Genomic DNA, 24,571 nt, shown 5'->3' with positions numbered 1-24,571 from the left:
AATCCACTCTGTTATACTAAAATTAATTAGCAAAGAACTAAACTTTACAAGCCCTAAAAGTTGAATTGGAGGACAGAGACTCAATGTTGTCACCGATATTATTCACACTTGGCTAATTATTTATAATCAGATCTTCACACATGGGTTTAAGGCCAATTCTACACAGATAGATTAAATGGAAAAGAAGTACCTTGACAACCAACACCCACTAGGATGGGTACAATAAAAAAAGACAGCAAGAATGTGGAGAAGCTGGAACCCTCATACATTACTGATGAGAATGTAAAATGGTACAGCAGCTTTGGAAAACAGTTTGGGAGTTCCTCAAAAGATTAAACATAGAGTCACCATGTGACCCAGCAATTCTACTCCTAGGTGTACACCAAAGAGAATAAAAACATATCCACACAAAAACTAGTACACAAATGTTCATAGCAGCATTCTTAGTAGCCAGAAAGTGTAAACAACTCAATATCCATCAACTGATGAATGGATAAACAAAATGTGGTATACCAATACAAAGCAATATTATTTGGCAATAAAAAGAAATGAAGTACAGATACATGCTACAACATGGATGATCCTTAAAATATTATACTAAGTGAAAGAGGCCCAGTCACAAAAGAACCATATATTATATGTTTCCATTTATAAGAACAGGCAAATTTATAGAGACACAGAATAGAATAGTTGTTACATAGGGCTTGGGGAGGATGACCGTTAATTAGTACAGGATTTCTTTGGAGGTAATAGTTTTTTGTGTGTGTGTGGTAATACTTGCACAACCCTGTGACATACTTAAGAAATTGTACACTTTAAATGAGTAAACTGTATGGTATATGAAATCTATTTTAATAAAATTGTTTCTTACAAAGCTGAGAAAGTTCAAAGAGAAAAGAATCAAGGAACAGAGAAAGAGAAGCTAACAAAAGAGTGAATATAGCTATGCTCTAAAAGCAAACTATGGTCCATGGGCCAAATCCAGTCCATTGCCTGTTTTTGTAAATAAAAGTTTACTGGAACACAGCCATCTTTATTCATTTCATTTGTCTAGAACTGTTTTTGTGCTATAACAGCAGAATTGAGAAGCTGCAATAGAGACTGTATGCCCCACAATGCTAAAATATTTAGTATCTGGTCTTTTACAGAAAGTTTGCAGATACCTGCTCTAGAAAAAATTCCTGTCAGACTAGAGTAATAAACGGGTGTATAAAACAAAATCCTTTCTAGAAAGGGTTGAAACATAAAGTTGAAATACAGTTGACCCTTGAACAACATGGGGGTTAGGGGCACCGACACTCTGAGCAGTCGAAAATCTGAGTATAACTTATAGTCGGCCCTCCGTATATGCAGATCACGTAGTACTGTAGCATTTACTATTGAAAAAAATCTGCATATAAGTGGACCCACACAGTTCAAACTCATGTTGTTCAAAGGTCAACTGACCAAACCCTTCACATTTCAGAATCTAGTCTCTAAGCTACTGTTTGTTAAAATTTTACTCTACCTGTATAAATCAACTATACTCCAGTAAAAAATTAAATTAAAAAAAATTTTACTCTACCTGGATGAACTACCCCAAATTCTAAGAAGTTGGAAGATGAAGAAATAATGGTGTTTACTACTAGAAAAGTAGAAGAGGAGGTAACCTGATAAGGCTAAGCAGACTTGGCCCGTGAGAAATCCCAACATTGGAAAAGGTCTTTATGGTACATACTTCACATTGGTGTTGGTACAGATGATGTACTCAATTTCATCTGAGTAAGGGTTCTGGAAAGTAAAAGAGCTGGTTCTCATCCAGAGCCATTCTCGGTTCTTAGACCGAAACCGGAACATGACAGATAGCACCTGGCCTTTTAACTTCACCACCTGAAAAAGTTTTCATGCTATCAGTTGAAACCCACAAAAAATTTTCTTTAGACATTTACCAACCTTAAGATCCTTGTGTCACTGTCCTTGAAGTAACAGTCTCTTGCAGTGTTACTAACAAAACAACATTTGGTTGTTTTGGGGAGTAAAAATAAGTGACTAAACAATAAGGAGGTATATTTATCATGTTTCTTCTCAGAGTCCCAAGCTATCTAACCACTCTTGTCAATATCAAACAGGAGTAACAATTATTCCAGGAGAGAAAAGACTACCTTTCCCCACTTCCTTTGGAAAGTCCCTTAAAGATACACTGATCTAGCAAATTTACTAGTTTATAAGTTTAATGACACTGAACATAGCTTACATGTTGCCCCTCAATCCTAGCTTTTTCTGCCAAGCCTGAGAATTTCTGCTTTCATAGCACCCATGAAGGTTTCTATAAATAAAACTAAGTTGGCTTTAGTTTTGTTTTACTTTTATTTTTTAAAAGAAAGCAATTTTAGATCATTTTAGTTTCTAACCTCAAAGAACAGAAAATAATATTTTGAACCCCCTCCTTAACAGTAAAAAAAATAATATTAGCAGCTAACATTTATTTGGTACTTACTATATGTCAAGCACTAGGCTATGTGTTTTTTTCTTTTTTTAAGAACAACATTTATTTAACATTATAAAAAAGAAATGAGATATGAACATCTACATTTAAACAATAATAAGTAGTCTTTAATACTTACATGTGCTCACTGTATAACATATGCACAATGAACATCATTACATTTGTATACAAACTAAGTACTGGATTTGAAACCTGATTATTACTGTACATATCCATGCCAATGAAGTATAAGCCCAGTAATTCAAAATACCTACACTTTAAATTGCTTTTTAAGAAAAAGTTAAGTGATAACATTTGTGTTTAAGTTGACAAGAGTGTGGCAGTAACTGCTGACATTACAATCTGCCTGAGAAATAATTATAACAGAAAACGGGACATACTTCACTTAGCAATAATAAAATGGCACATTTAAAATACATAAATAAAACTTTAAAAAATCAAATGTGAAACAAAGCACGACAAGAACCAAAATGGGAAGGAAAAAAAAAAGAGGAAAACAACCTTCATTAGAAATAGCAACTAAATTTATGTACTGAAAAGCAAAAAGAAATACAAATCCATCTAGACTTAAGAAACATCAAAATCTAGAAATCAGTAACTAGTAAGCAGCAACTAGTCTGCACATTAAAAAATACCTTTGCTTCTGTACTCTAGTATCATAGCAGCAACTGATGTCAGAATAAAAACCATGAGATTACAGAGTGTATATATGGCCCATTGCTTTGGAATAAACATTTTTCTAGAAGTGATAAAGTGATACTCTGTGGCCCAAAGCATCAGAATTATGAATTTCATGGATTTAAAATATACTGTACAACATCTTCTCGCACTGCCAGAAGTCCACGTCCTTAGCTTTGAATGGTTTCAACAGAAGTCAGAATAGCTTTTCTAAGACTACACATACAAAAAAAAAAAAGACTACCCATACATGGAATGTGAGTGGATGGAACAGGTGATGCTGAGGAATTAGAGAGACAGAGAGACTTTTTACTGCCATTGTCTGATTTCCTCTAGAAGTTGGGCTTTGTGCTTTAAATGCTTTATCTTATATACCCATTGTATCAGTAAAAACACTACTGAGGCTTAAAGAGGAAAATTAACCAGTCTAATATAAAGTAAGAGCTACTATCTAAAGCCAAGTCTGTCCTGAAATTAAATTCACCAGATGTTTTCAGGATCTAGGGCCTGAAATTAAGAGTTTGCTTACAATTAAGAGCCAACTTTCACTTATCTATAAAAGAACCGTCAAATGAATTTTTCAACTACTATCCACTGTTCAGTGAAGTGTAGAATATTTTAAATACTTTAAAGACAGCCCCTTGGATATAAGACACTGAGTAGCCAAAGCCAAACAAAAATACCTTGAACATTATCCATAGTTTCAAAGTACTGGTCCTTTTCTGTTTCTTAAAAATACAAGCTAAGTACTAAAGAACATAAAACTGCAGGACCTGCCACAGTACTCGATTAATCAGCAGTCAATAAATATTTGTGGAATGAATGTAGTAATAGATATTAGATTAAAATACTATTCCAATCCAAACCAGGAAAAAAAGTTACCTGTTGGAAGCTGTCTCTTAGAAGCTGCTGGTCTTCAGGATGACAGAATTCTACAATATTCTTTCCTAAGAGTTCCTAAAAGAGAAAAAGAAGAGTAAAATTGACACTTTTATGATCATCTAACTTTCCTGGGCCATTAGCAGGGGACTTGGATTTCATTTCTCTTGCTTTTATCCTAGGATTATGGATAAGAGTGGAGGGGGGGAAAAAAAAGATAAACAAAAAAAGATGGAATCTGCTAAACAACTGACCTCTAGAGCATTCTTCTTTTTCAGGATATTGTACATTTATTTTAACTGAATTTTTTACAGATTTGAGGTATAATTTAGATAAACTCACTCATTCTTAATGAATTTTATAATTCTAATTTGATGACCTATAATAAATCTATACAGTTGTACAACCATTATCACAATTCAGTTTGAGAACATGTCCACTGCACCCAAAAGTTCCCTTCTGCCCGTTTGTAGTCAATCCCTGCTTCTAATCCCTTGGCCAACCACTGATCTGCTTCTGCTTCTTTAGTTTTGCCTTCTCTATACAAATGGAATCATACAATAGGTAGTCTTCTGTGTCTGGCTTCTTTCATTTAACACAATATTTTTCAAGTTCATCTATGTTGTTCCATGTATCAATAGTATATCCCTTTTATTGCTCATAAGTATTCTAACATGGATATACCACAGTGTGTATCCACTCACTAGTTAATGGACATTCCACTTTTTGGCTATTATGAATAATACAGATATGAACATCTGTGTATAAATCTTTGTGTGAACATGTTTTCATTTCTCTTAGGTAAATACTTAGGAGTGGAATTGCTAATTTGTAGGGTAAGTGTATGTTTAACTTTTTAAGAAACTGCCAAAATGGTTTTCCGAAGTAGTTATACCATTTTACTTATCTACTAACAATATATGAAGGTTCTGTTTCTCCATGTTCTTGCCAATACTTTTTGATGATAGCCATTCTAATGGGCATATAGTGGTATCTCATTGTGGCTTTAATCTGTACTTTCCTAATGACGAGCAACTATTTATATGCCATTCATATTGTTTCTTTGGTGAAATGTCTATTCAAATCTTGTGCCCCTTTTTTACTGGCTGGTTGTCTTAATGAGTTCTAAGAGTTCTTTAGTCTGGATACAAATCCTTTTTCAGATATATGATTTACAAATATTTTCTCCCAATTTGTGGCTGGCCTTTTCACTTTCTTAATGATGCCCTTTTAAGAGGGCAAATTTTAACTTTTATGAAACCCAACTTACCAAATTTTTTCTTTTGTGAATCATGCTTTTAGTGTCATATAAAAAATCTTTGCCTAGGGAATTCCCTGGCAGTCCAGTCGTTAGGACGTGGCGCTTTCACTGCTGTGGCCTGGGTTCAATCCCTGGTGGGGGAATTAAGATCCTGCAAGCTGCACAATGTGGCCAAAAAAAAAAATCTTTGCCTAACTCAAGATCACAAAGATTTTATCCTATTTTCTTCTAGAAGTTTTATAACTTTGGCACTTACACCTTTATATCTTCAAGTTGATTTCTGTGTACGGTGTGAGGTAAGAGTCTAAGTTCTTTTTGTTTTGTTTTGCCTATGAGTATCCAACTGTTCCGTCACCATCTATTGGAAAAGCTTCTTTTCCCCTTGAATTGTCTTGGCATCTTTGTTGAAAATCAGTTGACCATAAATATGAGAACAGACTCGATTCTCATCTACTGATCTATGTAACTATTCCTACACCAACACCACGCTGTGTTGGTAACAACAGCTTTACAACAGGTGTTGCATCAGGTAGTGTAAATGCTCTCTGACTTTGTTCTCCTTTTTCAAGATCTCTTTTTCACCAACCTCTTTACAGAAGTCCCTCCTGGCAGCTATAATTTTGAAAGTTTATATAATGACTTGTTTCTCAATTCAGACATAGTTACCTGGTCTGCTGAATGAGATATCTAAATAAATCATAATAACTGGTGCTAAATTTGCATACTTTATGGGTTACTATGCAACTAGATGATTATGAATCACCTAAAGGTGGCCATATCATTATAACTAGTTAAAATGAGCACTTTTGTATCATTATCTGTATTAATATCACTAACAAAAAAGAAATACATATTTGTACCTGCTGCTCCAGCCTGGTTTCACAAGCCATATTTTTCTAGATCAGATGATAACCTTGGTAGGAAGCTGAAATTATATTTAGCTATCAACAGACTAGGATCATCTCTTTTTCTGAATTGGGGCTGACATGTTTTGGCTATCTCTGGAATTATATGATTGAATAATCTCAGCATAGCAAAGGGAAAACAGAGGCCTAAATATCAGTGGTGTAATAGCTCCAGCTCCTCACCTGTGGTTGGTAGCCAACAGTAGCCACACAGCGATGATCCACAAAAGTGAAGATTCCCTCAATATTGTGTCGAGAGATGAACTCTGTTGGTTGACAAACATTACTCATGTCTGTACAGTTGGGAGAACTAGTTACCTGAAAGAAAAGAGATAAAAATGAGATAAAATGACACCATTCTTTACAGACGTATTTCCCACCAGGTTTCCAATTTTAGGAATTTCTAAACTTTCACAACCCATCCAGAAAGGAAAAAGTGATCATTACAGATAGGGCATGAGGCCTAGCTCCATTCCCTACACATGTATTCTTCACGAACTTTGTAAAGAAAGATAATAATTCATTCAACCTAAAACCCACTTACTTTCATTTAGCTAGGTGGTATTCATTATTCAGATTGGAAAATTATACTCCCAAGTAACCAAGAAACATCTGTTTTTATAAGGAGAATCAAAATAATTCCAATTCTCTACTGTTAGTCATGTAATGAAAAATGAAAAGATCTCTCTGCTATTGTATAGGAGCAAAAGAAATTAGTTGGAAATAGAAAATTCAGCACTGCAAAGCTAAAAGTATGAAAGAGGAAAAGATCTCTCTCTCTCACTCTCTTCAGCTTCTGCTAAATCCAAGAGAAGCAATGTTAACTATGAATACCATATTCCTCAAAATATTCAGAGTTTTTCGGAATTCTTCATTTGTATTCAGAGAGTAAAAGAAAAAATAACATGAACACATCCTGAAGGAGATTTTCTCCCACTGAAAATGGGTGATATAGATGTGGAAAATTCATACTTGCCTGTAGTCTGCCAATAGCCACTAGGCAAAACTTGCTCCCCTGGCCAGCCTCTGGGTCATCATCTGGGAGGGAGACACCTTCAGGAAGGTGAAGTTAAAAGGTTTAACAGGTATCTCAAACTAAATTGCCTTCAAAAGTCAGATATGTAAAGATTTAAAACACATGCAGGTATGAAGAGACTAGGTATGAAACAATACAGACTGCTGAAAGATAAGAATAAAGGTAAACAACCCAAAGAACTTACCATATATATCAGGTACTATTTTAAGTACTTTTATATATATTAATTCATATATTATACTCACATTAATTATAATAAACTGCAGAGTACAGGTCCCACTCAAAGTATTCTAAAAGACTATGCTGGCCAAACCAAATACATATGAAGACAGCCATTTACTCTGTGACCATATCACAGGCAGAGAACGGATGTCTTGCCTAACCTGTGACTTTCAAAGTAAGCAAACAACCAAAAATGAAATTAAACCAAACACCAATAGTTATTTATGTCTTTTGGAAAAGAGACAAGCTAGTGTTTCAATGTTTATGTGGAAAGGGAAGAAGGTTGCATTTTCCCTCTACTCTTTGCATATTTTTCTTCTTTTTACCAAGAAAAATAGTATTTCTTTGAGAGCTACACAGAAGTATAAAAGATCATGTATATCTCAAATGCATGGTTTATACAGTATATAAACTAAAAAGTTCAAACTTCATTACGACTTAAAATTAATTTTTCTTAATTACATTTAACTACCATTTATTGGGTGCCTACCATATGCCAGGCACTAGGCTGGGTGTTTTTCTTACATTAAATCTAATCCTCACAATAACTCTATATGGGTTATATTATCTCTAAATTATAGATGAGAAAATTGAGTGGTTTTTTTCCCCATAAAAGTCAAGCAACTTACCCTAAGTTATATCACTAATAAATAACAATGCCAGAATCAAACCCAGGTTTTTCCAAATCCAAAGTTTAACCTCTTACCAAAATACACCACCTTGCCTCTCTTAGTTTCTATCTCCCTACAACCCCCACTTCCCAGGCACACTTAGCCAGCAGGGAGGTAATAAAGTTGCTACGATTTGGAAATTCTGACAAGCCAGGTTAAAAGGCTGATCCTTGTACCCCAACCACTTTTCTCACATTCCCTTTTTGACTTCAAGTTCTAGTAAAATTAATCTGCTCACATCCTGATTTAAAGTCTTTGCAGAGAATATCCCCTTTACAAGTTACTACAACCAAGCCATTTCCCCCCTTCTCCATCCAAGTCTTGCTCCTACTTTAGAAAACTTTCCCAAATCAACTGCATTCAATGTCAACTGCTTCTTTGCACACAAATACTTAGATACAGGTATTCAGTATACATTACTATTTGGACATTTAAAAACTACATTCTGTGACACAGCCATCACCAAATCATTTTTAAGTCTGAGTAATCCATCTCCCTAACTGGAATATAAGATCCATAAAGGAAGGGAAGGAGTCCACTTTTTCTTTCCTATTACAGTTTATACCAAAGTACATTTCATATACTACAGGTACATGATAAATATTAGCTAACTTTCTTGGACTCTGTGAGGAACTTGCTGCACCCAGGAAGAAGTCACTATTCAACTTTCCTACCTGCTGGGGGCCAGGCCTTGATATAGCCTGTGCAGTGGACCACCACGAAATGAGGTTCCCCATCCTTCACAGAGCCAAGTCCATTCCTAGAAAAATTACAGGTGTGAGGAGAAAACCCTACCCAGTAACATTTAAAAGGCAATGCTGGCTTAGTACCTTTAACTTTAGGCTCTTGGGTGTTTATAAAACAGGATGACTGTACTTGGACCTTTCCCACCCAAAAGTGACCAGCATATTTTTTACCTTTGCCAAAGTAAAGCAACTGAAAGGTACTGCAGCAGGAAGAAAGTATCAATAGGTAAAGTGGTAGCATAACTTCCTTAAACAGGATGAGCAAAAGCTTTAGAAGTTCAGGAAAATATTGCCAGAAAAAAAGTAACTGGGAAGTGAGGGATGAGGGTGAGGGCTGCTGAAGGAAGTATGATAGTAAAATAGTTGAAAATGTGACGATCTCTAAAGGTACTTGGCCATCCCTTTGGTTTTTTTTTTTTACAGCTTAGGATCTCACCTGCATCTGTTTCTCACAAAGCTCAGTCTATTCATGGAGACTGGGTCCACAGCGCTACTGCCACACCTGTTTCAATGAACAGAGAGATTAAAAGCAATTAAGTTGCACTATCATTCATACAACTCAACAAAAAAACAAACACCCCAATGGAAAAATGGGCAGAAGACTTAAAGAGACACTTCTCCAAAGAAGAAATACAGATGGCCAATAGGCACATGAAAAGATGCTCAACATCGCTAATTATTAGAGAAATGCAAATCAAAACTACAATGAGGTACCACTTCATGCCGGTTAGAATGGCCATCATTAAAATGTCTACAAATAACAAATGCTGGAGAGGGTATGGAGAAAAGGGAACCCTCCTACACTGTTGGTGGGAATGTAAGTTGGTGCAGCCACTGTGGAAAACAGTATGGAGGTTCCTCAGAAAACTAAAAATAGAATTACCATATGATCTAGCAATCCCACTCCTGGGAATATATCCAGACAAAACTATAATTCAAAAAGGTATTATACATGCACCCCTATGTTCACAGCAGCACTTTTCACAATAGCCAAGACATGGAAACAACCTAAATGTCCACTGAAAGAACAATGGATAAAGAAGATGTGGTACATATATACAATGGAATACTACTCAGCCACAAAAAAGAATGAAATAATGCCATTTGCAGCAACATGGATGCAACTAGAGATCATCATATTAAGTGAAGTAAAACAGAAAAAGACAAATACCATATGACATCACCTATATGTGGAATCCAAAATATGACACAAATGAACCTATCTATGAAACAGAAACAGAATCAGGGACATAGAGAACAGACTGGAGGTTGCCAAGGGGGAGGGAGGTAGGAGAGGACTGGATTGGGAGTCTGGGATTAGCAGATGCAAACTGGTATATGTAGAATGGATAAACAACAAGGTCCTACTGTATAGCACAGAGAACTATATTCAATATCCTGTGATAAACTATAATGGAAAAGAATATGAAAAAGAATATATATATGTATAACTGAGTCACTTTGCTGTACAGCAGTAATTAACACAACATTGTAATTCAACTATACTTCAATAAAAAAATAAATTAAAAAAAAAGTTGCACTACACTATCAAAGAAGCTTCCATCAGTTAACAGCCAGATAACAAGCTCTGAATACAACTTGACAAAGAAAATTGGTAACAATGCTCCTAACAAGGAAGGATAAAGAAGTCAGGTTTGGTATTTCTAAAACTTGTAACTGTCCCAGAGTTTTAAGTCAAAATGTTCTACATGCTCTGCAAATGCAGAGATTCTCTACACCAGGGGTTAGTATACTTTTTCTGTAAATGACCAGACAGTAAATATTTTCAGCTTTGTGGGCCATACAATCTGTTGTAACTAGTCAACTCTGCTATTATAGCACAAAAGCAGCCATAGACAGTATGTGAACAAATGGGCATGGCTATGTTCTAATAAAGATTTATTTACAAACAAAGAGTTGTGGTTTGTTGACTCCAGCACTATGCTGCAACACAATCTATTTGCTATATTTCGTTATTATTTATTTTGCTCCTGCCTATGTCTTTGCATTAGCCATGTCCACATATTGCGACACTCTCTCCCATCCTCTCTACTTTCTTTCTTTCACTTCTTTAATAATAATAAATAAAATTTACATAGAATTTTAAATGTGTCATGCACTATTTTAAGCATCTTTACATATATTTATTCATCTAATCCTATAACAACTTTATGAGGTTGATATAACTCCCAATATTAGATGAAGAAATAAAAACACAAAGCAGGGGGACCTCCTTGGTGGTCCAGTGGTTAAGAATCTGCCTTCCAATGCAGGAGATGCAGGTTCGATCCCTCATCAGGGAACTAAGATCCCAGATGCCATGGAGCAACTAAGCCTGTGAGCCACAACTACTGAGACCACCCGCTCTGGAGCCCGCGCACCACAACCAGAGAGCCCACACGTCACAACTACTGAGCCCATGTGCTCTGGAGCCTGCACACCACAAATAGAGAGAAGCCCACGCACTGCAACGAAGAGCTCATGCGCTGCAACTAAGACCCGACGCAGCCAAAAATAAATAAATAAATAAATAAATATTTTTTTAAAAAAGCAAACACAAAGCAGTCATTTAATCTGCTCAAGGTCTCAAAAGATAAGTGATAAATCCAGTAGTCTGGGTCCAGAAACTACTCTAAACCACTAAGCCACATAATATTCAATTTTGTAACTCCCCCAGGAAACCTTTCTTAATATCCTATTCATCATTTCTAAGAAGCATCCTCTCGTACAATGTAGTCAATTTCCATTATACAACCTGAATTTATTTTGTGACTTTAAGAGGTGTTTTCTCTAGCTGTGAAGAAAAGTATCACCATCCTTTCTTCAGAATCCTAAAATGTATAGTATATAATTTATTAATGCTAAATATTAAGTGAAAGACATAATAAAGTCTTAAATTTCTACAAAAAAAGGAGGGGTGCAGAAATGGTCTGAGTATATGGATGTTGCCTCGTGATATACTGGGAAAAAAAATAGGTACTGGCATCCGACTACTATGGATTAAAATAAAATCCTGTATCAAACATTATCTGTGTAATCCTGGGAAGTCAATTTCTTTGAGTCTTTTTTTTTTTTTTTTAAATCAGCAAAATAGTAACCATGAATTCTACCCTATTGGGCAGTTGTGGGAAATGAGATGACAGACATAAAGCACCTATCATAATGTTTGGCATAGGAGGAGTTCAGTGAATGTTAGTTTCCTTAACACTTTATTCTGTGTTACAACTCACGTGGGTCTTGAGAGCTAAATTTAATCTAACTGGAGCTTGGATTTAGAAGTTTAACTCCTCTGACCAGAAATCAAACCCTCAGCTCTTAATTCTTCCTATGGCAAATCACAATCCTCATCCTGACACTCACCTCATACGGCAAATAAAAGATCTCCTTGAGCCCATACACATCCTCATGGAAGACTGTTGACCTTCCTTTTTCACTGTTCCAGTCTTCAAATCAAGGATACGCCCTGAAGAAGGATGTGAAGAACAGTCTGGAGTACATTCTTGTGTGTGGGGAAGAGGGAGAGAGAGATACTGCAGGCAAAGAAAAGTAAGTAGCCTATTCATGCTCTTCAATCTCCTTGCTTATAAGAGAATAAACCAAGTAGGAGATGGATTTTTTTCAAGCCTAAAACACCTCAATTCCCATCAGTGAATCTTACTCTTCAGTTCAAAGCACTGGAAATAACTTTCTGCAAGGCAAGACAGGAGTAGAAGTAGGTAAAGTTGGCAAGCAAGAGCAAGGCTACATCCTTAGGTCTGATTATTTTTATAAACACGCATGCATGTGCGTATGCACGCGCACACACACGCATGCAGTGAATGCCACTGGTTTAATAACAAATAATTTTATATGCTACAGAAACACCCATCTGTCTCATGCTAAAATTGTTCCTCCCTTTATTATATAGAAACCAGTGGGAACTTTTGGGAAAAAGAAGAACTAGAAAAATGAAATCCATAAAAACATAAATGAAAGCTAAATACCAACATTAATATGACCATAATGGATTTTATTTTAATTACCAGTTTTAATCTGCTTCCACATTAAAATTTTTTCTAGATCACTTAGGAGCAGATGTGACTTGTTTCCTTAGGGCAAAAGGACTGAATAACATTAAATGGGGGATGGAGGTGGGGGCAAAAACAATACAGAAAGATAGTATAAATACAAAAAAAACACCTTATACACTGATAATCATTCCCCTCTAAAAATAAAAATCTACTATCATAGAACCTAATACCAAGCCAAAGCCAAGCACAACTGGGTAGAAAAAATACCAGGTATTTACCCATACAAATGAGACAGAAACATGGATAATTTCATTCTTCTGGAATGGCTGGAGGGGTGAGGGTGGGGGTTATTGTAGGCTTGGCCTTTACTGTGTATTTACACTAATATTAAGATCAAAGTAAACTTTTTACGAGCATTGTCACTAATGAAACATTTTCTAAAGATGAGCTACAAAATATATTACCTGCATATGGATAAAAAGAACAGATTATATTCATTAAAGGAGAAAATTCTAAAAGTTTTGCCAGATTCAATCAAAAAATTTAAGAGTTAAAACACCTCTTCTATCTCAGAAAAAAAAAGAATAAAGAATTTGCCATTCATTTTCCTTCCACATTAACTCATACCTGTCAAGGCATTTTCCGAAGTGGAAAGCTGCTCACGAAGTTTGTCCACATCATCTGGGTGCACCTGATCATAGAGTGTGCTACCAAACCATTCAGACTGCGGCTGGTTCAAAACAGGGGTCACTGAGTCAGAGACATATACCACCCGGCCTGTCTCACATGAGACAATAAACAGAAAGCCATCTGCTGCCTCCAAGATCAAATGTTTCAGTTCCTGCCCAAGGAAGAGAAATACAAGTTAATTCTGAACTCTTTTGAAAAACCAAATATTATTCATGGAAAGAAGTAAGACACTTCAGGCCATATGTATCTCTCCATAAGTAATTGCTCGCTTCTGTCTAATCCACAGGCACGGCTTTGCAACCTAAATGTAACTGCCTTCACTGACAAGAGAGTTTTTTCCAATAGGTATTTCCTCAATGTGTCTATGTCACTATCCATCTCCTCCTCTTTACCTTAGAACTCAAGACAGGGAATAAAAAGGCTTACCATTAACAATAATTGAGTTCTTGGGCTTCCCGGGTGGCACAGTGGTTAAGAGTCCGCCTGCCAATGCAGGGGACACGGGTTCAAGCCCTGGTCCGGGAAGTTCCCACATGCTGCGGAGCAATGAAGCCCATGTGCCACAACTACTGAGCCTGCGCTCTAGAGCCCGCTCGCCACAACTACTGAAGCCCGCGTGCCTAGAGCCCATGCTCCGCCACAAGAAAAGCCACCGCAATGAGAAGCCCGCGCACCGCAACAAAGAGTAGCCCCCACTCTCCACAACTAGAGAAAGACCGCACACAGCAATGAAGACCCAACACAGCCAAAAATAAATAAATTAAATAAATAAATAAATTTTTAAAAATTATTTTTAAAATAAATAAATAATTGAGTTCTTGATCTCACTCTCTCTGGTCTCTTTTTAGGATCTTGCTCTACAAATATATGCGTTTTTCTCTCTCTTTCCCCTCAGATCTTTTTTTTTAAAAAATACATTTATTTATTTATTTATTTTTGGCTGCGTTGGGCCTTCGTTGCTGTACGCGGGCTTTCTCTAGTTGTGGCGAGCGGGGGTTACTCTTCGTTGTGGTGCGCGGGCTTCTCATTGCGGTGGCTTCTCTTGTTGCGGAGCACGGGCTCTTGGCGCACGGGCTTCAGTCATTGTGGGTCATGGGCTCTAAAGCGCAGACTCAGTAGTTGTGGCGCACGGGCTTAGTTGCTCCGCAGCATGTGGGATCTTCCTGGACGAGGGCTCAAACCTGTGTCCTCTGCACTGGCAGGTGGATTCTTAACCACTGCGCCACGAGGGAAGTCCCTCCCCTCAGATCTTAAACATGATCAAGTTTTCTCAATTATATACAAAACTTCCCTCAACTTTGCCCAATTCATCTTTCAGCGCCGAGCCTAAATTAAGAGTAATGTTACACTCACTGGCTCTACTCTCTTACTTTTCACTTATTTCTCAAACCCACTGCAATCTTCACTCTAAACCACTACATTCATGTTTTTTCAGGTTACTAATGTATTCCTAACTGCCAACTCAAGTCCCCTTTCCTGAGTCCATATCATTTTACTCAATCTCACTGCATATCTGATAGTGTTGTTCATTTTATCCTTTAAATTTTATTTCTCCCTAGCTTCTATGACACTGCACTCCAACTTATACTTCCTTTCCAAATGTGCCTTCTCTGTTTCAGATTCCCTTTCCTTTGTTCAAGTCTCAAGTGTAGGCATTTCCAAGGTTCTATCTTAAGTTCTCTTCTCTATTCCATACTCTCTCCCTGAGAAATCATATCCACTCTTCCACTAAGAAATGATACCCAAATCTATATGCCTAGACTTGCCTAAAATCTATTAAGCATCTCCAAATAGACATTTTACCAGCAATTCAATTTCAACATCTCAAAACCTGTCATTTCCCCCTTCGAAAACAATCCTCTGTGCTCTTCTAGCATTCCCTTTCTTGATTAACAGTATCCCCTTCCTCTCAGGATACAGGCCTCAAAACTCTAACTCCTTTTTCTCACACTCCAGGGGTAACTCAGTTTTATCAATTCTATTTTCAAATACAATGTCACTGTCCTAGTCATCTCATGCCAAGTCAAATGGTCTTCCTGCTTTCACTGTCTCCAATCCATCCTTAAAATGCTACCACATTTTTTATAGCTCCCCATTGCCTAAAAATTAAAATCTAAATTATTTAACATAACACCTAAATATTCCATCATCAGGTCCCAGCCTACTTTTCTATTACCATCTCCCAAGGCATGCTAAACTACCTGATTTTCCTTGAATAACCTGATTATTCTCACTATGCTTTTGATCAAGTTATTTCCAATATTTACAACACTATTCCCCTATTCTTCGCTTTCCATATTTGCACTTCTACAGGACTTATTATTGTACCTCCTTCTGATACAAAACTGATTCTGTGTTTATATTATGATTGATTTACTTACATGTCTGTTTCTACCAGTGACTATCTCTTACCATTCTTTACATTTCTAATAGCACAAAGCAGCTGGTTAGCTTACAAAATGTGCATTACTGGAGTTTGTTGAATCAGTATCTGTATGTATTCTGTTAGAACAAACTGATTAGCTATTTCAATGTACATATATATAAAATCTGTGCTATATGTACTTTCATATAGACCATCCTATTTGGAAAATTCTTATTGCTTTCTTCCAAATTATATTCTTTCTTTCCTTCTAATCCTCTGAATAAAAGCACGGCATCATAGGTCAATTTTTTCTTACCTATACTTCCTATATTTTACAAATTTTTCTGCAATAACCAAGTGTTATTTTTAATAAAACACAACATGGCTTCCTTACTCTTTGAAGTTTTTGCTGACTATTCTCACTCAGGCCTGGCCATTCTATTCACTTTAGCTATCCCTCTAGTATATATATATATATACACACACACATATCTAATCCTATATAAATTATTAATAAGTTTTTTTAAGGCATTTCTTCTCCGTACCCATTTCCTATCATTTTTCACTTATGTGTGTATCCTACCACTCACATATTCATATTCAGACTGAGTTCCTGAAAGGCTGGAAATGTTTTTGCCTTCTCTATTTTTCTCATAGTGCATCAAATGTAACAGAGCACATTTCTAAGCAACAACAACTTCCTATTAGACTCCTTGTATCACTAAAACTGGAAGCTGCTTCCAGAATAAAAAATAGATTCCTTCCATCTTCTACAACCCTAAAGCCAAGGAAAAGGACTGGTTCATGGACACAGTCATCTCTTCTCCCTGCGATTCCACTGTTCTTCATGAGTACAGTTCTAAAGTACCTATAAGTTTTGCTAAATAGCTTTCACAATTCTTCTCTACTTCTCACTGCTCCAAAGCTAATAAATGGTATAGTCAGGGATCAAAACTCACTTTCCCATGGTCTGAATATTTCCTTCAGAGTGGAATTCTTGTGCTTTAAAGAATCTACAGGGACTTCCCTAGTGGCACAGTGGTTAAGAATCTGCCTGCCAATACAGGGGACACGGGTTTGAGCCCTAGTCCGGGAAGATCCCATATGCTGTGGAGCAACTAAGCCCATGTGCCACAACTACTGAGCCTGTTCTCTAGAGCCTGCAAACCACAACTACTGAGCCCGCGAGCCACAACTACTGAAGCCCGCGCTCCTAGAGCCCATGCTCCACAACAAGAGAAGCCACTGCAATGAGAAGCCTGAGCACCACAACTAAGAGTAGTCCCTGCTCGCCGCAACTAGAAAAAGCCTGCGTGCAGCAACGAAGACCCAAAGCAGTCGAAAAATAAATTAAATAAATAAATTAATAAATAAATAAGTAACTACAGACTCAGCTCTGCTCTGACTCCCAGTATAATGCGCTATTCAGGATTATGGTCATCTACCCCAAAAAGATCAAAACCTTCAAAAGATTCTAGACTCTCTCAGCTGTGCTTCCCAGAGACCTGATCAGTGAGGAAAGACGGCTTGTAGGTGCCATCAGTGGATGTGTTGCCAGTTCCTCGCAAGGACTTCATGTGAGAAACCGCCATGCGTAAGATGGTTAGCTTGTCTGGTTTTCGAGCCAGGGCACTACAGGTGGGTACCATGTCTGACAGTTCTGTTATGTAGGCTGTCATCTTGTTCCGTCGGCGCCGTTCAATTTCACTATGATTTTCCCTGCATGGAGAGAGAGAGAGGAGAAGCCCCATCCAGGTGGTCACATCTGGCCATTTGGGAGCTGGGAGAGAGATATGAATACCAAGTGAGCTGCTGAAGAAATGTGGTATTTAGATTTAGTGATGCTTAAGTCTCAGAAGTTAAAGTAAGGTTTGCCAAACTTCTCATGCAGAGCAAGTATGGAATAGAAACTAATGAGGCAGACAGGGTACAAGCAGATACCAGCAATTCTAACTCCTGGAAACTTCACTTCCTATGTAAATTACCACTCCCTCAGCACAAAATGTGTTTTAAGAAATGACAGTCTTAAAAAATGTCGAAAGCAGCTTGGCTGATTTCATGTCTACCAATTCAACTTTTTAAAGGCTGAAAACATAAAATGACCAATTTTTTCCAACATAATTATGTTGCTCAACAGCTGATACAAGAATTGATAGTATAGATTCCCTTGGTATATAAAATGCTGTTTGTTCTAAACATCTGTCTTATTCTCAACACTAGACGGCAGAATTGGAAGTTTTACTTGTCCCACTAATGCACAAAGCCCTACCTTCTCTATCTGGATGTGGTGCCAGTACACTGAGCTCATGAGATTTGTAAGATACCATCTACTAGAGGTCCCTCATGGGCGCCCAATTTGGGACAAAGTGAACTGGAGAATAGGAGGAAGTGGACAGGAAGATGTTTAAAGACCGGAAAACATACAATCTGGATCTCACCAGGGTAAGTAGAACATATCTCCAATAATGACTTCCTCAAAATCAAACAGAATATCATCGTTAAAAATAATAATCCAGTAGTTTTCAAACTGGATTTCTGGAAAGCCTAATAGTTCCTCAGTGTCTTCTATGGGACTGCTTCAAGGAGAGACCCAAACAACATGCTACATTACTGTTTTTACTTGAGCAGCTTTGCTTTTGTCTTTTTTATTGACTTCTATTACTACTTAAGGATTCTATAGGAACAAAAGTTCTCTGCCAAAACAAAAAGAACACAACAAATCTAACATAAATCTCTTTTTTAATGATAAGAGCAAACTAAGGTCAAGCAGCTAATTGACTCTTCTAAGGGCTGCCCTCATTCCCAATGAATGCAATGTTCTTCCCACCATACCACACCAATCAGTTTTATGAAGAGTGAAAGAGTTCGTAGGAGGCCATAAATTGAAATGGCAGCAAAATGAGCTTGTGGCCCAGCTGAAAGAGGAAATGGTAGGTAAGAGGGGGGAAGTAATAAAAACTGGTACTGGTATTAGTGATCTATCTCCTACTGAGTCATCCCAAATCACAGAGACCAAAAAACAGGAAAATTTGGGCACAACATTTCTTCCACAGTATTTCTACATTATCGACAACAGTCTCCAAAGAGAACTCCATAGTCTCCTTTACTGAAAAGGTCTCACAACATAGATTCACATTTAGTTACTTTGCCTGAGAAACATAAAATTCTACGCTCAAACATAAAGCACCCATTTTCCTAGTATCTGACAGATTTCTGACACTGAAATCCATAAGGCTGATCTTTTAAATAGCCACATCTAGGCTGCTAAGCTTTTCTGGGAAACACAAAAGATTCAAGCACCAAAGCAACACCAGTACTGCCGAGACAAAGTAATCTAGGCTGTGAGTCTACATAGGAAAATAAGGGTGAGCCTTCTAGAGAGGTGTGGAGTAAATACTGAGGCCTAAAGACTGGGAACTAATTGCAAACACAGATATATTTATTGGTTTTCTGATAAAGGAGTATTTCCCTGCTAAAGCACCAACTGGCACAGCTGCACGGTTTCTGAAAGCTTTTTATTCTGTGACACTTAGTGCTAAGATAAAGATGAAAAGAGAAATCGATAAAAACTAATAGCAATTTCTTAAATTCCTAAGTAAAGTTCCCTCAACCACCCACTTTCTGATGGGGGAAGCCAAAGTTCCTGTTACACACAAACTTCTAAAAATCTTGTCCTCTCTTGCCACAGACAAGGAAAAACACGAAGAGAAAGGGGAAGAAAAGAGCAGAATAAGAAAAAGGATAGAAAAAGCAGCATGATCTGCTTCATCATGCCAAAAGACACTGTTCTCCTACCTGGCGAGTCTCTCCTTATCCGCAGAGCTCTGCTCATCATCCGACCTAAAAACAGAATTAACGAACTAAGCTAAAAGTAAAATAAAAAGAAAGAAGGAAGGAAGGAAGGGAGAGAGGGAGGAAGGGAAGAAGGGAAGAGAGAGGAAGGAAGAAAGGAAGGGAGGGAGGAATGGAAGGAGAGAGGGAAGGGACAGAAAAAAAAGGGAAGGGAAGGAAAGAAAAGAAATAGAACAGATGCAGAGAAGAGAGGGGAAAATGGAAATATGGACAAGAACCTTGCCTGTAACTCTACAAAGCCATCTGTTAGGATTAAGAAAAAGTAACTTACAGGACAAAGGTCAACATAAAAGCAAGGCCAATATTCATTATAAATTAACATAATCTGAGCACAGAAAGCCAATCATTCTCTGTAGAAACCAAGGATATACAGTTTGAACAATAAACAAACAAGGGAATACCATTCTCACACACTGCTCCCAATCTGAAAAGAAAATGATATCCACATATGCTATTCTGTAATGAAAAAAAATCAAACAGTAAATCATGATAAGAATGTCAAACAAGTGATCACAATCTTTCTATAACACACATACAGCACACATTCACTCACAGACAAAATAGCCCAACAGCTTCACTGGAGAAATTACATAAATAAAACTAAGAGCTAAGTTTCTGATATATCCCCTATCAATGATTTGATCCTAAAGTAGTAAATTTCTATTCAGTCACTTTCCCATTTCTCTGCAATAAAGCCATAACATTGCCGGATCCTAGTACCAACTCCCCCTTCCCTGGAGTGGGCTACAAAGATTATCACTAAATTTCTCTGGATAACTAAAATACTATAAGGGTTGGTGGCAACTGAAGAAATAAGGTGTTGGTAGACCAGTTTATCAGTAATCAATTCCATCTTAAATATATATATAAATATAAAGAGATTAACAATAAATAGAGTAAGAAAAAAAGTCTAAGTATGACATAACAGGCTGAAAGACTAGTTATTAAAAATGACAAGTATAGGGCTTCCCTGGTGGCACAGTGGTTGAGAATCTGCCTGCTAATGCAGGGGACACGGGTTCGAGCCCTGGTCTGGGAAGATCCCACATGCCGCAGAGCAACTAGGCCCGTGAGCCACAATTACTGAGCCTGCGCGTCTGGAGCCTGTGCTCCGCAACAAGAGAGGCCGCGATAGTGAGAGGCCCGCACACCGTGATGAAGAATGGCTCCCGCTTCCCACAACTAGAGAAAGCCCTCACACAGAAACGAAGACCCAACACAGCCATAAATAAAATAAATAAATTAATTAATTAATTAATTTAAAAAAAAATGACAAGTATAATGACTTTATCAATATATGGGAAAGTTTCTAAAAAATGGCCAGCAGGAAAAAAAAAAAGAGAGAGAGAGACAAAAAATAACATAGTAATGATAAGAACCATGTGAAAACTTATGCATACTGACCAGAAGAGAAAGAAAACAGTGATATTAAGTGAAGTTTCATGTTCACTGGGTTGTTATAATTCCTTAACAAACTACAAATCATTTTTTCAAAAAGTTGGGAAAATTCATTTAAGCTTCTGAAGACCCTCTAACTGAATTCCGAAGGAGGATATGTGAGGTGAACTAGCTTAACAAATCATATCTTAAAAGAAATGAGTTCTGGGAATTCCCTGGCAGTCCAGTGGTTAGGACTCTGCACTTTCACTGCTGAGGGCACGGGTTCAACCCCTGGTCAGCAAACTAAGATCCCACAAGCCACACAGTGTGGCCAAAAAGAAAAAAGAAAAGAAAAAGAAATGAGTTCTTTTGTTTGACAGTTAAATATCTAAAATTCCTATTACTACTCCTACCCCTACAGATCCATAATCCCTTACACTCTAATATTTCCAAGTGAAATACATGAATGTATAAATATTCACATTAAGCAAGACAAATGAAGGCTAAAACAGTTCAGTTCATGTTTTCATAGCTTTTAGGAATTTCAGTCAAGAGACTGTGAACCTGTACCACCACTACTATTTGATGGCTTCACTTTCTAATGCAGCTTTTGAAAAACTACTCCCCAGATCCCTATTATTAACTTCTCATTTTAGAGATGGTTCACATCCTAAAATGTTTACAAGTATCTACTTCGATAAACAAATTCTTCAAAAACCTCTTAAATCCACTCCTTTCCTACTGTCATTGCCACCATTCTAGCCCAGGCCCTCACGATTTTATCACTGTCTTATTATTTCAGTAGCCTCCTATCTACCTCCCTGACTACAGTGCTTCTGTTTAATCAGTCCTATATAATGCTACTAGAGAAAAATCCCATATGCATTTTATATAGTAGCATCTCATTCAAAGCTTATGATGGCATCTCACTGCTTCAGAGTAGTTTTAAACTACTCTGACTGATATTTCTTAGCCCTCTACATCAATTTTTCTCAATGTATGGGCCCCAGACCAGCAGTATCAGCAATGAATAAATAGTAAGTGCTTATTAGTTAAGCACTGGATTTTGGATTATTCACTTTTCTGAGATGGCTGCAAACTCGATTTTTAAAAAACAAATAATTTACTACTTAATAATATATAGAATAAACTTTCTAAAAATAAACCAATATTTGACTTGAGAAGGATCTGTTTAATAAAGCAAAGTATTTTTCATCCTCTTGACAGATAAACATATTTTTTTCAATAAAAACTCCAGTCTTCACATAAATCATTTCTTTGCTGTTATTTTTAAAAGAATAAAACCATTATCTATACAGATTTTGTAGATCCACTTAATAATAAATGCAACAAAGAAATTCATATTGTTTGTGTCCCTGTGGACACCCAGCAAGCACACTGTATAGATATCTATCACATACATAAAAACACTGTGTAAAATATACCATTAGTTTGAAGCTGTAAGTCTGAAGCCCTGTTACCCGAACGTAAACAACAAGTGTAATACTAAGTTTCACCAGCTTTCAGAAGAAGAAACAGACTGGATAGAGAAATTAACTCTCATTGAGATAAAATTAAAACTCAGTATTTTTGAATCGCCTGGTCCCACGACAAGGACCAAGATGCTCTACTACATTACCTGGCAAACCGCTCCTTATCATTAGACATCTGATCGTCATCACACCTGAAGGAGAAAAAAAGGGGCTTAGTCCAAGGCATTACACTTGTTATATCTATTTCACTCTGAAAGGAAAACTAGAAAGGGATAAAAAATATTCAACAAAAAAAAGCCAATGAAAAGGCATCACAAAGCAATAGAGCTAATAACAGCATCCCACAGAACTTAAAAACCCATGACTATTATTTGTCTGGTTTCTAAAGTGTCCTTTACTCTTACTTATCAGACATTCCAAAAAAAGATGATGATCTCATGAGGGCACAGCTGACTACCCTGTCAACACCACTGAGGTTAGAGATTGTTTTGTTTTTGTTTTTCATTAATTATGGCAAAAAACGTGTAACACAAAATTTACCATCTTAACCATTTTTAAGTGTACAATTTGGTAGTGCTAACTACAATATATTCACACTGTTGTACAAAATATCTCTAGAACTTTTTCACCTTGAAAAACTGAAATTCTATAGCTACTGAACACCATCTTCCCACTCTCCCCACCTCCATCCCACGCCCAGCTCCTGGCAACCACCATTCTACTTTCTGTCTCTCTGATTTCGGCTACTTTAGATCCTCATATAAGTGAAATCATACAGTATTTATCTTTTTGTGACTGGCTCATTTCATTTAGTATAATGTCCTCAAGGTTCATCCATGTTGTACTATGTGATGGAATTTCCTTCTTTTTTAAGGCTGAATAATATTCCACTAGCTGTATATACCACATTTCTTTATCTATTCATTTGTCAATGGATATTTGGGGTGCTTCCACCTCTGAGCTACTGTGAAAAATCGGGCAGTGAACATAAGTGTGCAAATATCTCTCCAAGATCCTGCTTTCAATTCTTTTGGATATATAACCAGAAGTGGCACTGCTGGATCATATAATTCTGTTTTTAATGTTTCAAGGAACCTCCATACTGTTTTCCAAAGTGGCCGCACCATTTTACATTCCCACCCACAGTACACAAGAGTTCCAATTCCCCCATATCCTCACCAACACTTGTTATTTTCCAGGTTTTTTGATGGTGGCCAGCCTAATGGCCTACTCATTGTGGTTTTGATTTACATTTCTCTGATTAGTGATCATGAGCATCTTTCCATATGCTTTTTGGCCATTTGTATATCTTCTTTGGAGAAATGTCTATTAAAAGTCCTTTGCCCATTTTTTAATCAGGTTGTTTTTTTGTTATTGAGTTGCAGGAGTTCTTCAAGTATCATGGAAATTAACCCCTTAACAGATATAGGACTGGCAAATACGTTCTTCCATTCCATGGGTTACCTTTTCACTCTGTTTCCTTTGATGTGCAAAAGTTTCTAAGAGTCTTAAATTATGATTTAAACAATGAACTTTATACCTCTTTGATTAAGGAAACACAATCCATTCATCTCAACAACTTCTATTTAATAAGCTGATAAATCTTGTTTACTACTACAGAAACCGCAAAGGAGGATGTGTTGAAGGAGGAAAACCTAACTCTGAAAACATTACTCTACTCTCTGGATGATCTAAATTTTCCTCTTCTCACTCACTGTCACAGGATATAGCAAAGACCTATCAACTTTGGGCAGAAAGAGCTTTTGGGAGATATGTAAGACTCACAAAATTTGCAGTTAAACCAGTTATTAAATTACAGCCAGGGCTTCCCTGGTGGCGCAGTGGTTGAGAATCCGCCTGCCAATGCAGGGGACACGGATTCGAGCTGTGGTCCGGGA

General features: G+C 37.0%; 1 protein-coding gene across 7 annotated transcripts in view; it reads right to left on the bottom strand.

Annotated features, from left to right (window-relative positions):
* The window catches only part of ARNT (aryl hydrocarbon receptor nuclear translocator), a 64,024-nt gene that overhangs the window by 7,225 nt on the left and 32,228 nt on the right, over window positions 1–24,571 (bottom strand). For 2 of the 7 annotated variants that reach the window (XM_082361557.1, XM_082361556.1), the window contains exons 4-14: window positions 22,820–22,864; window positions 19,744–19,788; window positions 17,454–17,667; window positions 13,521–13,734; window positions 12,244–12,382; window positions 9,320–9,385; window positions 8,812–8,897; window positions 7,185–7,261; window positions 6,392–6,526; window positions 4,046–4,120; window positions 1,718–1,869 (exon numbers count right to left, since the gene is read on the bottom strand). In XM_082361557.1, coding sequence (XP_082217683.1) covers window positions 1,718–1,869; window positions 4,046–4,120; window positions 6,392–6,526; window positions 7,185–7,261; window positions 8,812–8,897; window positions 9,320–9,385; window positions 12,244–12,382; window positions 13,521–13,734; window positions 17,454–17,667; window positions 19,744–19,788; window positions 22,820–22,864 — 1,248 coding nt within the window. The remainder of the gene's footprint in view (window positions 1–1,717; window positions 1,870–4,045; window positions 4,121–6,391; window positions 6,527–7,184; window positions 7,262–8,811; window positions 8,898–9,319; window positions 9,386–12,243; window positions 12,383–13,520; window positions 13,735–17,453; window positions 17,668–19,743; window positions 19,789–22,819; window positions 22,865–24,571) is intronic. The other 5 variants (XM_082361559.1, XM_082361558.1, XM_082361562.1 and 2 more) reach the window with 3 other exon arrangements.

The sequence above is a fragment of the Balaenoptera borealis genome (genome assembly GCF_965194805.1).
Source record: "Balaenoptera borealis genome assembly, chromosome: 1".
Lineage (NCBI taxonomy): Eukaryota > Metazoa > Chordata > Mammalia > Artiodactyla > Balaenopteridae > Balaenoptera > Balaenoptera borealis.
Note: the sequence above shows the minus strand (reverse complement) of the source record. Positions and strands in the feature narration are given on the sequence as shown.